General features: G+C 46.6%; 5 protein-coding genes across 5 annotated transcripts; 3 read left to right on the forward strand and 2 right to left on the reverse strand.

Moving 5' to 3' along the window:
• Window positions 1–691: 691 nt before the first annotated feature.
• EYB26_004724 (uncharacterized protein) lies at window positions 692–2,369 on the forward strand (the record flags this gene model as incomplete). The annotated part of the gene is made up of 2 exons (XM_054264015.1): window positions 692–938; window positions 988–2,369. The coding sequence occupies 2 exons, from the start codon at window positions 692–694 to the stop codon at window positions 2,367–2,369; spliced, it is 1,629 nt and encodes a 542-aa protein (XP_054119990.1).
• A 411-nt stretch (window positions 2,370–2,780) lies between these two features.
• EYB26_004725 (uncharacterized protein) lies at window positions 2,781–4,208 on the reverse strand (the record flags this gene model as incomplete). The annotated part of the gene is made up of 1 exon (XM_054264016.1): window positions 2,781–4,208. One exon carries the CDS (start codon window positions 4,206–4,208, stop codon window positions 2,781–2,783), a length of 1,428 nt encoding a protein of 475 aa, XP_054119991.1.
• A 2,352-nt stretch (window positions 4,209–6,560) lies between these two features.
• Window positions 6,561–8,254, forward strand: EYB26_004726 (uncharacterized protein; the record flags this gene model as incomplete). The annotated part of the gene is made up of 4 exons (XM_054264017.1): window positions 6,561–7,190; window positions 7,247–7,854; window positions 7,913–8,008; window positions 8,062–8,254. The coding sequence occupies 4 exons, from the start codon at window positions 6,561–6,563 to the stop codon at window positions 8,252–8,254; spliced, it is 1,527 nt and encodes a 508-aa protein (XP_054119992.1).
• Window positions 8,255–8,584: 330 nt separating this feature from the next.
• EYB26_004727 (uncharacterized protein) lies at window positions 8,585–10,404 on the reverse strand (the record flags this gene model as incomplete). Its single annotated transcript, XM_054264018.1, has 2 exons — window positions 8,585–9,263; window positions 9,317–10,404. The coding sequence occupies 2 exons, from the start codon at window positions 10,402–10,404 to the stop codon at window positions 8,585–8,587; spliced, it is 1,767 nt and encodes a 588-aa protein (XP_054119993.1).
• Window positions 10,405–12,046: 1,642 nt separating this feature from the next.
• EYB26_004728 (uncharacterized protein) lies at window positions 12,047–12,979 on the forward strand (the record flags this gene model as incomplete). Its single annotated transcript, XM_054264019.1, has 5 exons — window positions 12,047–12,143; window positions 12,201–12,453; window positions 12,506–12,624; window positions 12,690–12,833; window positions 12,894–12,979. 5 exons carry the CDS (start codon window positions 12,047–12,049, stop codon window positions 12,977–12,979), a joined length of 699 nt encoding a protein of 232 aa, XP_054119994.1.
• Between the last annotated feature and the right edge of the window lie 1,834 nt (window positions 12,980–14,813).

Raw genomic sequence — 14,813 nt, forward strand, 5'->3', positions numbered from 1 at the left:
GTTAATTTCTGTTGATTCCGAGGTAACTTATACTATGTATGGAGCACCGACCGGTATTGATAAGCGAATTGGCCCCATTCTCTAATTTAGTCGCAAAATTTCCCCTCGGGATCCTCTCACATAGCAGTGGCTGCCGTTGTGATTGTGGGGGATCCTCACCGACGTCATCTGTCCTCGGTGTCCCTCCAGCATGAGCTCAAACAACTCATAACATGCGAACTACGGCGTGGGAATAGTGGCAAGCGACGAGCCATTGCAGGAGGCATTTTCTTTATCTCACCATGACCCTTCTTTCCAAGGTGGTGTGAATGCGAGCGTTAGGGCAGATGGACGATTGGCGCGGTCTTATCGGCTTATCCGGGCCAGTAGGAAAACATGGCGTCCAGGATCCGACAAGCCACCGGCAGAACACACGACACTTGCGTATGCCGTGTGGCTCCTCCTCGTCAAAAGAGTACTAACTTAGCAGTTGTAGGCTGACTAAACAAATCCAGTTAAAATAAGACAAATGTTTAGGCGGCTTAGGAGTAAAATGAAGGATATCGAAGCCCACGATGTGGGTCCACTGGTTGATTGCGAGAAGAGGAAGACACAAAGGAATTAAATCGCTTCGTCTTTCCTCCTCGGTCTTCTCTCTCCTGCCCATTCTGTACAGTCCTTCTTCTGCATTCCCTCTCAGTTGGGTTACACCATGGCGACCACTGTCCTCCTACCCCCGAGTGAGCTCGACAGCTACGACTATGCCATTGTTGGAGGAGGTACCGCTGGTTGCGTGATCGCCTCGCGCCTCGCCGAGTACCTCCCCAACAAGCGCATCCTGTTGATCGAGGCTGGTCCGAGTGACTACATGGATGACCGAGTCCTGAATCTCAAAGAATGGCTGAGCTTGTTGGGAGGAGAGCTGGACTATGACTACCCAACAACTGAGCAACCAATGGGTATTTCTCGTCTTCTGAAATAAGCTCCGACAAAACTAACACTCCCCAGGAAATAGTCATATCAGACATTCCCGAGCCAAGGTTCTTGGCGGCTGCTCATCACACAACACACTGATCTCCTTCCGACCCTTCGAGTATGATTTGCGCCTTTGGCAGGAGTCTGGGTGCACAGGCTGGTCCTTTGACATGTTCACTCGCGTCCTCGATAACCTGCGCAATACTATTCAACCAGTTCACGCTCGCCATCGCAATCAGCTCTGCAAAGATTGGGTCCAATCTTGCTCAACAGCCCTAAAAATCCCCATCATTGAAGATTTTAACAAAGAGATTCGCTCCAAGGGCGAACTGGAGCAGGGAGTTGGCTTTTTTTCTGTTTCATACAACCCAGATGATGGCCGACGCAGTAGTGCTAGCGTCGCATATATTCACCCTATTCTGCGCGCAGAGGAAAAGAGACCTAACCTGACCATCTTGACCAATGCCTGGGTTTCACGGCTCAATGTCGATGGTGACACAGTCACCGGTATTGATGTCACCCTCGAGTCCGGTAAAAAGTACACCCTAAACCCCAAGATTGAGACTATCCTTTGCGCCGGTGCAATTGACACACCACGATTGATGCTGCTGTCCGGACTTGGTCCTAAAGAACAGCTATCATCTCTCGGAATCCCCGTTGTCAAGAACATCCCTGGAGTTGGCGAAAACTTGCTTGACCATCCAGAAACCATTATCATTTGGGAACTTAACCAACCTGTGCCACCTAATCAGACAACAATGGACTCTGACGCAGGAATCTTCCTGCGCCGAGAGCCACCAAATGCTGCTGGAAGCGACGGAACAGCTGCTGATCTGATGATGCATTGCTACCAGATTCCTTTCTGTCTAAACACCACCCGTCTCGGATACGACGAGCCCGTTGACGCCTTCTGCATGACACCAAATATTCCTCGTCCACGCTCTCGCGGCCGTCTATATTTGACTTCATCAGATCCCAATGTGAAGCCGGCTTTGGATTTCCGCTACTTCACTGACCCAGAGGGTTATGACGCCGCAACCATCGTGGCTGGCTTCAAGGCTGCTCGCGAGGTAGCGAAACAGGCACCATTCAAGGACTGGATCAAGCGCGAAGTCGCTCCTGGACCAAGCGTTGTTACTGATGAGGCGCTCTCCGAGTACGGCCGTCGCGTTGCGCATACCGTTTACCACCCAGCCGGCACAACCAAAATGGGCAACATCGAACGCGATCCACTCGCAGTCGTCGATCCGCAATTGCGAGTCCGAGGACTTAAGAAAATCCGTGTTGCGGATGCCAGTGTCTTCCCTCACATGACTACCATCAATCCTATGCTTACTGTACTGGGTATTGGAGAGCGAGCTGCTGAACTGATAGCTGAGGATGCAGGCTGGAAGAGAAACCAGCCTAGGTTGTAATATTCTATATCAAATTTTGAGGTATGTTGCCTTGCGAGTGACCGGAATAAATAGAGGTGGAGAGCAATGGTAGACTTGCCAGTAGTTACTACTGATTGATACCCTTATATAGAGCGTTACATAACTATTAGATGTTGATAAAGCGGCAATTTCTTTTTACCACAACCGATATATGTTAAGCATATAGAGATATGAAATAAAAATAAATAAACTATCAAAACATACCAAAAGTATTAGTCTATTACTTCTATGAATGGTTTAACATACTATGCATCTGACAGTAATTAAAAAACATGACAATAAACACTTAAGATCACCTAGCAACCAACATCATAAATCTCGTTAATATTTACAAAGAATACATCTGCGCAAACCTCACCATCAAACATTCAACCAAGGGAGAGAAAAAAACTACAACTCCTCTGAATCAAACACCTTCGTTCCAAACTTCCACACCTGATCCACCGTCAAACTCGGTCCACTATACGAATCAACCGTCTCCCCCAACACCACCAAATCCGCATCAGCGCCATGATCCAGCGTGCCCTTGACCTTTTCCATACCCAACATCTTCGCCGGCGTAAACGTTACCGCATTTAGAGCCTCGGCTGTGGTTGCATTGGTCCAGCGTCTGAAGTTGTTGACGCATTCGATTAAAGTCGCTGAACTACCGGCGATCTTGTCGGACCCTTCGAGTGTCAGGCGAACGCCCTTCTTGATGATCCTGTCACCATTCGTCCAGTCATACACACCATCTGGTAAACCGCACAGACGCATTGCGTCCGTCACCAGAATGAGACCCTCGCTATGTGCATTGTACGCAATCTTGATCGAAGTAGGATGTAAATGAATCCCATCAGCAATAACCCCGAAATACGGTTTCGGTAAATCGCTTTGTCCCAGCAGACCGAAAACGCCGGGGTTGCGGTGGTAAAACGGGCGCATGGCGTTGAATAAATGGGTAATCATCATTGCGCCTTGGTCCACGGCGCTCATGGCTTGTTCGTAGGTTGCGTCGGAGTGGCCGATGGAATAAATGATGCCGCGCGAGACGAGGTCAGGGATGTTTTTGATCATGGTACCTACTTCGGGGGCGGCGGTGATCATTTTGATTGCTGGTCTAGTTGATCCGCGGGAGATGTTGTGGCGGCCGTGGCCGTTGACGAAGCCGTTTGCGTGAATGCCTTTTTGCAGAGATTTGGCGATTGGGGTTGCGGGCGTGGGTGTTGCGGCGTCTTCGTCGGCGATATCGTTGTTGTCGACGTTGCGGATGACGTCGGGGATGTTTTCGAGTCCGTAGCAGTTGATGATATCCTGGAACCCTTGTGTCGAAGCTAGCAGAACCTCGGGTTTATGAATCCCGTTTCGCGAGGGGCTGATAAAGGGACCCTCAACGTGTGCTCCCAGAGACTCCGCGCCATCTTCCGGATTCCGTTTCCCAGTAGGCGCGAGCGACGGGAGAACCTGTTTGTAATTTTCCGCAGTCGTGCTCACAGTCGTCGGTAGGAAAGACGTCACACCGGTCTTGATCAGCCCTCTATTGGAAGCGATAAAGCCCGCATCGTATTCCTCCTTTGTAGCTTGAGGAACAGAATAATCAAACCCCTGGGCACCGTTGAGTTGTACATCGATAAAACCCGGTGCGAGAATGCGGCCGTTTAAATCAATGACTTGATCTGGCGAAAGTTGAAGTTCATAAAAGGCTTCCTGGTCCTTGAGGATTTTGCCGGTTAGCGAATCGATCCATAGGTCTTGTTCGACGAGTCGGTTGGCTTTGAGAGTGCGACAGTTTGTGAATTTGGTGATGCGCGGAGGCGATGTTGGCTGGCGGGATGGCATGATGTCACTTCTTATCGCGAAGCTTTTTGCTTGCTTCGATATAGTATAGGATAGGAGAAAAGAAATAAGTGCAGTTGACCTGTAGATATACAGATGGCTCGATCCAGCAATGCGTACTGGATAGAAAAGAAAGAAGAAAGAAGAAGAGAAGGGCAAAGTGGCAGGCACCTCACGATATAGGAAGTTCGATAGGCCCAGGCACAGTACCGTATCTAGTCCGAAGGTAACTATAAAAAAAAACCAAATAGTTACTCGGCACGATGGGGCATGGAAAGACTCCGGATTACGGTTGGCTGTATCGATTTAGTCATATTCAAAGATATGCCCTCTATTAACGTAGTTATCGTAGCCTGGGAAGGATTAGGATTTCTGGCTTGAGGCTGTTACCGTGCTACGTCGACATTTGCCAGATACTACCGTCCAATTTCATGATAACCATACGGGTATGACCATACTGTAAGATTGCCACGAGGTGGACTGACTGAAAACGTGAAATGGCGTACGCAAGGAGTGTTCGGAATGTCGGCGTGTTCGGTTTACGCCGGATACTCCGTGAGAGGATGCTTTCGGCAAGCCGTTACTGGTCTTTCATTCTACCTGCCATTCCAATTGGAATCGGGGAACTATGCCCGTTTTCAATTTGGATGCTGGTATTTGCAATGAGAAATCGTATTCCATTAGTTCGTTCATTATGAATTACGAATGAAAAATTGCGTCGCGTTTCGTGTATTCGTATGACCAAAACAAGATATGTATGTAACGGTAATACAAATCGGGTAATTTACGGCTTCCTCGCCACCCCGAGCTCAACACCTTTTGAAATCCTCTTCCTTCAAAATAATATCACACACATGGATATCCATTCTTGCCTGGTATGAAATTAAGATCGCCAATAATCTCAGCCTAGAAATCTATCGTACCATCACTCCATAATATCAAGAGGAACCTCCAGGTTTCCTACATGGATGCGATAGTATTGTATTGAGAGGGGCGGGGCAGAATGCAACCGTATCTTTATGATTTTATCACCATGTAACACTTCCAATTGCCTGGTTACTGGACGACACGGACCAGAAACACTGTGTCGCTATTAAATTGAAATTAGGATTCTTTGTGTCTTGATATAATTATTACATGCCCCAAGATTAATGTCACAAATGCACAAAAGATGAGATTGGCTATAGTCAGTTAGTCTACGCCGATATGTTGGGGTAACTTCTCAATTGTTCCAGGTGGTACGTAACATCAGATCTCCGGCGTCAGTAATAGGTCAACGTCAACTGCAACCCCTCCACTTGTACCATAGACCATACAAAACACTAATCAAATTCAACGAATAGAATTTTAGGAACAGCGCGTCTGAGGTTGAAACTTGACAGCCCTCTTGATGTACTACTCCGTAGAGCATTATCGAGAGGGCTGCGCTAACCCACTTGCGGACGAGGACTAACCGTTTGCGTATGTGATTGCCGCATCAGGTAATTTTGGCTATCGAGTTTTGACTCATTCCAGATCTTGTGGCTATTCAAGATTCAGTGTATATATATAATCAGCCTCAATTCGGAAGATAACTAACTAGTTGAACCCAGTCAACACGTGTTGTTCTGAGAATAGCTTCTAAAGTTTCTAAACCCGTCTCGCATTCCTGAGACATTAGGAATGTACGATCGGGCGCGATCACGAGCGTACCCCCATTGCGGCTGTTGAATTGCTTTTTCTCGTTGCATGGAATTTCAAAAGAAAATGCTGGTCCAATCATTTCGATTGTTATTACTCGTGGAACTAGACGTTTTGATGATCCCCGCAATAATCTATTGAAGATCTGCAACTCCACCTTCGATATCCGTCTCCGTGTTCTTCACCCAAGCCAATTTTACAGCCGTTGTCCGACTCTAAGCCCATCTCGTCATACATATCGGCCATGCGGATACTTGGCAACTTCGCAATTAGAAACAAGGGCTGAAGGGAAATGAATGCATGAGTCAAGACCCTTGGTTTTAACTTTTAGGTCTCCTAACTAATCCGGCCTCTTGTTTCAATCGGATTTCTCGGATCCATTGCATTTTGTAGCTCGTGACCTGCCTGTCTTGTAGATTTATGGTCTTCGTCCACTACGATTCAATTCCTTTTGTACACGCTGCGCACCACCTGTTCGTGCAGGTGCTAATCCCAGGTTTCACTTTTTATTTTTATTTTTAATCATTGCATGTCAATATTCATTCACGGTCGTTTACCTGGAATATAACTTGGCATTATCCTCAAGCAACAATATTATCATAGGAGAACTTCTACATAAAGCTACTCCTCTCAGAATTGCTACCAAATTGCTACACCCAGCGAAATCCAGTCATAATGGCGTCCGAGGATGAAAAGGAATACTCCAAGCCCATCCACGACAATGGCGACAACAACATCAACACAGATACCAAACAACCACAGCAGCAACAGCAGCAACCTGCCGGCGAACATGTCCTACCCTCCGTCAAAGGCAAGCCATGGATGTACAAACCCCTCAAAATCGGCCCTTGGAGACTTCCCTGGTATGCCTCGCCCGAAACCCAACTGCTCATGGTCTCCTTCGTCTGCTTCCTCTGTCCAGGCATGTACAACGCCGTCAGCGGCCTGGGGGGAGGTGGACAAGTCAATTTCCGAGACGTGAATAATGCAAACACCGCCTTGTACAGTACCTTTTCAGTGGTGGGATTTTTCGCAGGATCGATCGCGAACAAGATTGGACTGAAGTTGACACTTTCCTTCGGCGGGTTTGGGTACTTCCTATACGTGGCGTCGTTGCTGTCGTACAACCATAATCAGAATGTTGGGTTTTTGGTGTTTGCGGGTGCGTTGTTGGGTATTTGTGCGGGTCTGTTGTGGTGTGCTCAGGGGGCTATTATGATGAGTTATCCACTTGAGAGCCAAAAGGGCTCGTTTATTGCTACTTTCTGGATTATTTTCAATCTCGGTGGAGTTATTGGAAGCTTGGTATGTTGTTACCTGGGTCTTACAACGGATAAGAATCGAATACTAATGATGCAAAGGTCCCCCTTGGCCAAAATATACACTCAACGGCCGGCGAGGTCAACGACGGAACCTACATCGCCTTCATGATCCTCATGGCAATCGGCTTCCTTCTTGCCTGGGGCCTCTCAGACTCCAAATACATCAAACGCAAGGACGGCTCCAGAGTCATCGCCATCAAACAGCCTACATGGAAGACCGAGATCATGGGTCTTTTCGAAACCCTTCGTCACGACTCCTACATCATTTTGATGTTCCCCATGTTTCTTGCCAGCAACTGGTTTACCGCATACCAGTTCAACGCCGTGAACGGGTCTTACTTTAACATTCGCACTCGCTCATTGAACAGTCTGCTTTACTGGCTCAGTCAGATGATCGGCGCTTTTGTATTTGGACAGTTACTTGACCTCAAGTTTTTGTCAAGGACTATGCGCGCAAAGTTGAATCTAGGGCTTTTGTTTGTGCTTACCATGGGTATTTGGGGTGGAGGGTATGCGTTTCAGAGACAATATGATCGTGAGACAGTCAAGCCTGATATGGACTGGAGTTCGCCCGGTTATGTTGGACCTATGTTTTTGTACATGTTCTATGGATTCTATGATGCTTCTTTCCAGACATGCACATACTGGTATGACATCACGCCAGGCCCCTTGAGTGAGAACAGCACTGACCCTTAAACCCTATAGGTTCATGGGCTCCCTTAGCAACAACAGTCGCAAACTAGCCAATTTCGCCGGATTCTATAAAGGAATTCAATCTGTGGGACAGGCAATTACTTGGCGGTACGTATTGTTTGTGTGTATTCCTATGTATATGATACTGACTATTTTCATAGCATGGATGCGTTGAACACATCTTTCATACGCGAATTCGCCGCTTGCTGGGGCATCCTGGCCGGATCTCTTGTAATTGCGTCACCCGTGGTATTCTTCCGGATCAAAGATTATACAGATGTTGAGGAAGATCTCAAATTCTCGGACGAGACTCTCAACGAGGTTGCTCCTGATAGTGTTGTGGAAGAGAAGTAACTTTCTTTACCGGTTAGCACTGAGTTCCCGGGTTTAAGAGACCTGCGAGAAGTCGGGGGTTCAATCTTTTGATATACCTTTTTCCTTACCATTCTTGATTGCTCATGGCATTCTATCATTCGTTGGTGCCATATATTCTGTGCTTCGTTTTTATTTAATAACGGCATTGCTCTGCCTTGTGAACCGCTCGCTAACGTTGTATTCGATGGGGGTTGCTTCTAAGCTCTATGTATTTATGTTTTCATGATGTATCTTAACAAAGGACACATCTTAGCTGGATATATCAAAATCAATGCTAAACATACACACACCTCTCTTGCAGCCTTTCAACTATAATGATGCCTTTATAAATTCTGGCTTTGACTGTACCTCTTTCTGAGCACGCTCTCTCAAAAGGCGTCGCAGAATCTTCCCGCTAGGATTCTTCGGCAATGTATCCACGAATACCAATCCACCAGTAATCCGCTTATGGTGCGACAGCTTTGCGTTTACTTCCCCAGTCATCCGATCCGATATCGATTTTGACGCTGCAACTCCCTCTTTGAGGACAATATACGCACGGGGATGTTCCTGCCCATTGATAGTAACCCCCACAACAGCTGCGTCGGCCACCCCTTCAGACTCGAGGCAGACACCATCCAGTTCTGCCGGCGCGACTTGCATACCCTTCACTTTGATGAGTTCTTTCAGCCGTCCACTGATGAAGAATTTGTTTTCGTTGTCGTAATAACCGATATCACCCGTTCGTAACCACCCATCTGGTGTCAATGTTTCCGCGGTTGCCTTGGGGTTTCTCCAGTATCCCTTCATGATCTGAGGCCCTCGTACCCAGAGCTCGCCATCTTCATTTGGTCCTAATTCTTTGGCCTCGGATGTGGTAGCAGATGGTTCGCTTGAATATTCGTCAGGTAACGACATGATTTTTGCTTCGGAATTGGCGTTGGGCCAGCCTACGCTGTGGCTGTTGCTGATTTTACTTGGATCCCAACCTAGTACTGTGCATGTGCATCTTTTGCTTGTCAGTTTATTACGGCAGACAGAAGAAGGTGAATATGAACATACTCGGTCATCCCCCATCCTTGCTTGATATTGATCGCACCATTTGGCCACAAATTCTCAGCTTCTTCCGATACCTCTCTACTCAATGGCGCAGCTCCAGATCCAACGCTTCGCACAGAGCTAAGATCAAACTTCTCTGTCTCAGGACGTTTAGCGAGCATAATCACAACCGGCGGTACGAGGATCAGATGCGTGATACGATATTTCTCCGTGTTCTGCAAAACCGTCACAAAGTCGAATTTCTCCATCATGTAAACCGGCGTGCGACGGTATTGAGCCACACCCAAGTAAAGCATTTGTGCCATGGCATGATATAAGGGTAGGAAACAGAGCCATTTTTCTTTACTTCGGTGTTTCCGTTCATATTCCACGTCCTGGCTAATGGTGTGGTTGTACTGCAAGACATTTGCGACGTAGTTGCCGTGGGTGATTTCGACTCCTTTACTGAGCCCCGTTGTGCCCGAGGAGTAATTTAGTGCCATAGTCGTATCTCGAGCTTCGTTGGGTCCCGTCAATGGATCCCATGCGAAATTTCCACCTTCTCCTTCCGACACAATCAATGAACTCCAATGGGGGCAGTCAAAGTCTCCATCCTGCGATTGAGCCTTCTTACATTGTCCTAGATCAAAATGGCGATCGTCAAAGACAAAAGTTCGCTTTTCATGACCCCTTCCCACTCTCGTCGCTGCTTCCAGGCATGTTTTCATCACATCGCCGCCTTGACTTAGCACAAACTTCGGATCTGAGTCCTTGATTTGATGTGCCAATTCCAGTGCCGAATAAGTCGGATTACAACCACTGAATATGCCACCGGCCATTATCACACCCATAAACGCCACTGGGTAGAAGAGATTGTTTGTGCCGAATACGACTACCCTGTCACCTTTGGTCAGGCCCGCTTTTCGTAGACCAGCAGCGAAACGTTGGCTCCATAATCGAAACGTGTGACGCGTGAAATGACGCGTTTTTGGATTGACATGGTCGAGGAGATATGGCTTGTCGTCGGGGAGAATGTCTTCTGGGTCCCCAAAAATCAGGGTAGGAAAGCTGTGTTGAGGGATGTCGATCGTGTGTTCGGATCTGACCACCATTTTGCTGGTGGAATTTTAAGGATTGGAGGAAGGAGGATGAAGGGAAAATGTTGATGCGGTTTTAAATGATTATTTCATGTATGCGTAACGGAGAGGAATGTTGAGGAGAAATTGAGAAAAGAAGATCAAAGAGGGAAGTCACAGGGCCAAAAGCCAGCCTAACTAATAATAGCAAGTCAAGCAGCTGCAAATATATTTTTTACTCGTCCAATGCATTGTTTGAACTTTCTTTTTTGTCCCAGTCATTGTTTGTTCTTCCAATACTTCGGGTGGACGAGCAGTCATCCAATAATTGAGTCCGCTAAGGACCGGCCACAGCAGCGATCTGTGAGCGGAGATTTAATGCGGGGAAGCCACCAAGAACAACAAAGAAACTATTGCCTTTGGCATCAATAGTACCGCTTCCATCCAATGATTGTCGCATCAGAAAAGCTAGATACATGATTCAAGGCGGGGAAAATCCAATATTGTTGTCGAGGTGGTCCGGTAATAGTAGCCTAGATTATTGAAAAGCATCGGATTCTTAAATGTCAATCCTTGATGATGTTGTCTCCGTCGTAGGGTTTTTGACGCTTTGCCCTAATCCTACATGGCGGTCAACCATGTCTCTACAAAGGTTGCGGACGTCTGTGGTGGCTTCGATGTTTATTTGTTTGTCTTTTTTAAGAGTAAATGTCAGACAAAGAAATTTTTATTTGACAAGCCATCATACATGCTACATGATCGATCATCTTGCCTGGACTACAGCTATCTCTTCCTTTTCTAGACCATCTAACTGTATACCCAACAATGTGTCCCAAAAGCCCCTATGATAGCTATATTTCATAGTTTTCTTTAATAGAAGAGTTTGGTAAACCATCTGATTCTCAACTCGCTCATACCTTGAGCAACCATGTCTTTTGCGTAAGCAGAAAAGTCATCTGGGTCCCAAGCCCTGCTAGATCAACTAGGCCCTCTCCATATAGGTCTCTGGAAGAATCTTTGAATTCTTTTCTGACTGTTACGTCAAGTCGAATCCTCATGAAACTATTCCGAAGTTTGCAGTTGTCATTTGCTTCCACTCTCGGATAAGCAAGCTTCCAGCGTTCCATCCTCTCTATTGAAATTACTTTCATGGTCCGGCATATGTTTTCCTTTTAGTTTTGAAATCGTCATAACAGCCAAGAATTTCTAAAACGCCAATTCCGCTTAATCTCCTGAGGTGACCGCGACAGAGATTCAACAGATGTACCGCGGTTCGAAATTAGTGCAGTTTCTCTAGTACAGTCAATACGTTATCTAATCGAGAGGCAAAATATAGCCGGCCTGGATTTGAGAGCTTTGATTTTAATTGCACCGCATGCAATATCTTCTAGAGATAGCTCAAAGACTGGATGAGGAGTTCTCCCAAGGCAAGCGTTGTGGCCCTCTTCATGTCATTCTTCTCTGTATTACCTCGTTTTTCTCCAGCCCATATAGTCTGACACGGCGAATCGCTAGGAGTTTAGTACCTACAAGGGCCCCGGGCTCATGGATAGCTGGTCTCCTGTTGGCAGACAAACCTTATTGGCATATGTCGCAGTCGGAATCAGGAAAGGTGACCGGCCTATGGATCATTCAGTGAAGAGTCCCGATCTTTATACTCGCTCCATCAAAACGCTTGATGGATGCTATTCCCAAGACCCCTGGAGGCTCAGCTTCCGGCTCAGCAGTTGACGTCCCAGCGGGCTTTGCTATTTTGCCCATTGACGTCGAGACAAGTGGGTCGATTGTTGCGCCTGCATCTCGAGCATCCGTGTAACATTTGAAGCCCACAGTCGGTACTGTTCCCATGGACGGAGTAGCTACGGTTGCGAAAGTCATTGATTCTGTGTTTGGAATGGCGCGTTCGCCCCAAGACCTTGCTTTGATCACAGACGCTATCACGAAGTATCCTGCCCTACCACCAGCTGGATATTTGAAAGCAATGACTAACAAGAGGTACGGCATCCGCCTTGGGTTCCTGGGCGAGTCGCTCTGGAGGTTACCGAACTTTCTATGTGAACTGGCGGTGAAGCAATCAGTCAGATGGTATTCTGGCTGTTACTTGACCCATTGTTGTTATTGCTCATATCTGATATAGGACGAAGAATCCTATACCGGCGGTCATCGGAACTCTTCGTAGGCATGGTGTCCATATTCAGTATCCCGTAAGCATTCCCCGAGGAGAGGATGCTTGGCCAAGTCTAGGCAAGATCATGCGTACGTTAACAACTGTATTCTACTTGGGCACGATTGAAACAGGTAAAAAGTTGGCTGACTCTCAGGAGAACACGAGTTCCCTTCCGCCATGGACGAGTATCTCGAGGGCTTGGAGCATTCGAAAGTCCACAGCCCTGAGGAGCCCGTGTATCTGGACTCCATTGGGATATTGACTGATAGCCCATTATCCAGCGTGGCCACTGCTGCTGGTGAGTCTCATCCCGTCTTAGAAGAGTTATGTGGTTGCTAAGTGCATCATGACTTGCAAGGGAACCCGATATGTACGATGCCTTTAGGAACTCTGAGGCTCAACGGACGTTTCATTTGGTGTGAGCTTCATTGCAAAGCAGTTTAGGAAGTCAAGTTCTTTCAAATCATGAGCACATGGCATGATACTTGCCAGCCTCATGCTCCGCCAGCGTTAGAGCAAGATGCAAGACTGCCGAAATTAGAGCATTCTGATCTAGGGTTATACATAAATAGACTGATGGTGTCTCCTACCTAGTAAGGTACAGCCAAATGACGGCCGGGGAGTCTCCCTTAGTGAGAATGTACGACAAACGGCCTTGAGATCGTATACAACTGTGTATGGACTCCTATACTAGGTACCTGACTAGATTTGACCAACTATTGCAAAAGACAAGAAAACAGGGACATAACAGATATCAAGCTAGTAATTTGCAAATCTCGTTTCAGACATATTCCTCCGATAATCGCCACTTCCATCATGTTTAAGTATATCATAAAACGGTGCTTAACCATGGCCAAATAATACTTCGTAAATCTTAACGCTCAATCGTGTTGTACCAAACACGGGGAGAAACTGGGGCAGATTCACATGTGATAGTTGACGTCATAAACCGGGGTCGAGCTTGACGTTAGGCTGCTACACCCCAATGTGGTAAGGACGTCCCATTAAGCTAGGGCTAAGTTGAGGCTTAGTATTACTGCGTAGTATGCTCAATTAAGGGGCTTGACATGTGAAGATGTCAATACGTAGTATGAGTAACCTCACTAAGACGACTCAGCACGGTCTACAGTCACGCGATGATTCATTAAATGATTTTACCCCACAGAGTGTTAGATGCTAGTCTAATATGATGCCATTTTGGCATGTGAAGAGCCAAGTTTCCTTGCCCTGACCCAAACCCCGCCATCTGGAGTCGTCAATCTGTCATTTTGATCTAGACTAACTAGTTATTCATATGATTACATACATGAACACGTGTCCTTAAAAACTGATTACTAGCGACATGAAGACTACTACGTACGTCAGGCACACTCACTGTATCAATGATTATCGGCATGCCGCTCTACCTAGGCCTCCATGCCGAGGTTTCTGATTCTCGTCCTAGACTGGATGTATTCGCTGTTCTGGGTTTAATGCGTGCATGTAAGTTTACTAAGTTATCTATGTATGAAGATCAATCCAGCTAGAGTCCTACTATTATGTAAATAATGAAAAGGCGCAGAATCTGAATCATGGTCTGATTTACGTAGTAGTGTTGAGACCAATCAACATCCGGGCCCTGATTCGGGCGGCGGCCGGCTTGACTTCACAAAACGAATGGGATTCCGTCCACATAACCAAACCAAACACTAAAATTTCATGCCGGCAGTCCCTGGCTCCCTTAGATTTACGTTGCATACACAATAAACCTTACTTTTTAATATCATATCCACGTAACTTCGTGTTGCCTAGCAAATAATCTCGGTTTTCGGTCTTCGATCTTCACGGCATGCATTACCGCCCCCCCTTGGACTCGCACCATGGTGCGGCATTGCATGTATGTATGGGACCAGTAAGAAAATACTGGAGACGGAGTTACGTACGTATGGAAAGGCAACTCTCCATAACTGATTAAAAGTTTAATTGTTTGTGGGGATCGAATTGGCATGATTTGCCTGAGCCCAAAAAGGGAGGAGGGACGACTGAAACATGTGATTCCGACTTTGTGGGGATGAAGAATCTACAGATTGAGTTAGTTGCTCGGCGGAGGTGGCAATCGGTGGTATGCGAGAAACAAGGAGAAAGTATTCAAGAATTCATTAAATGGTATTGTTGAAAGTCAAGTCGTCATAAATATAGAAAATCAATATGAACAATGCAAGAAAAAAAAACAAGTATGTTCATTCGTATCCTTTGCGCCATAACTTCCATACTTTTGTAAAAAAAATGCCTGACCCAT

This window comes from Talaromyces marneffei, chromosome 3 (genome assembly GCF_009556855.1).
Source record: "Talaromyces marneffei chromosome 3, complete sequence".
In the NCBI taxonomy this organism is placed as follows: domain Eukaryota; kingdom Fungi; phylum Ascomycota; class Eurotiomycetes; order Eurotiales; family Trichocomaceae; genus Talaromyces; species Talaromyces marneffei.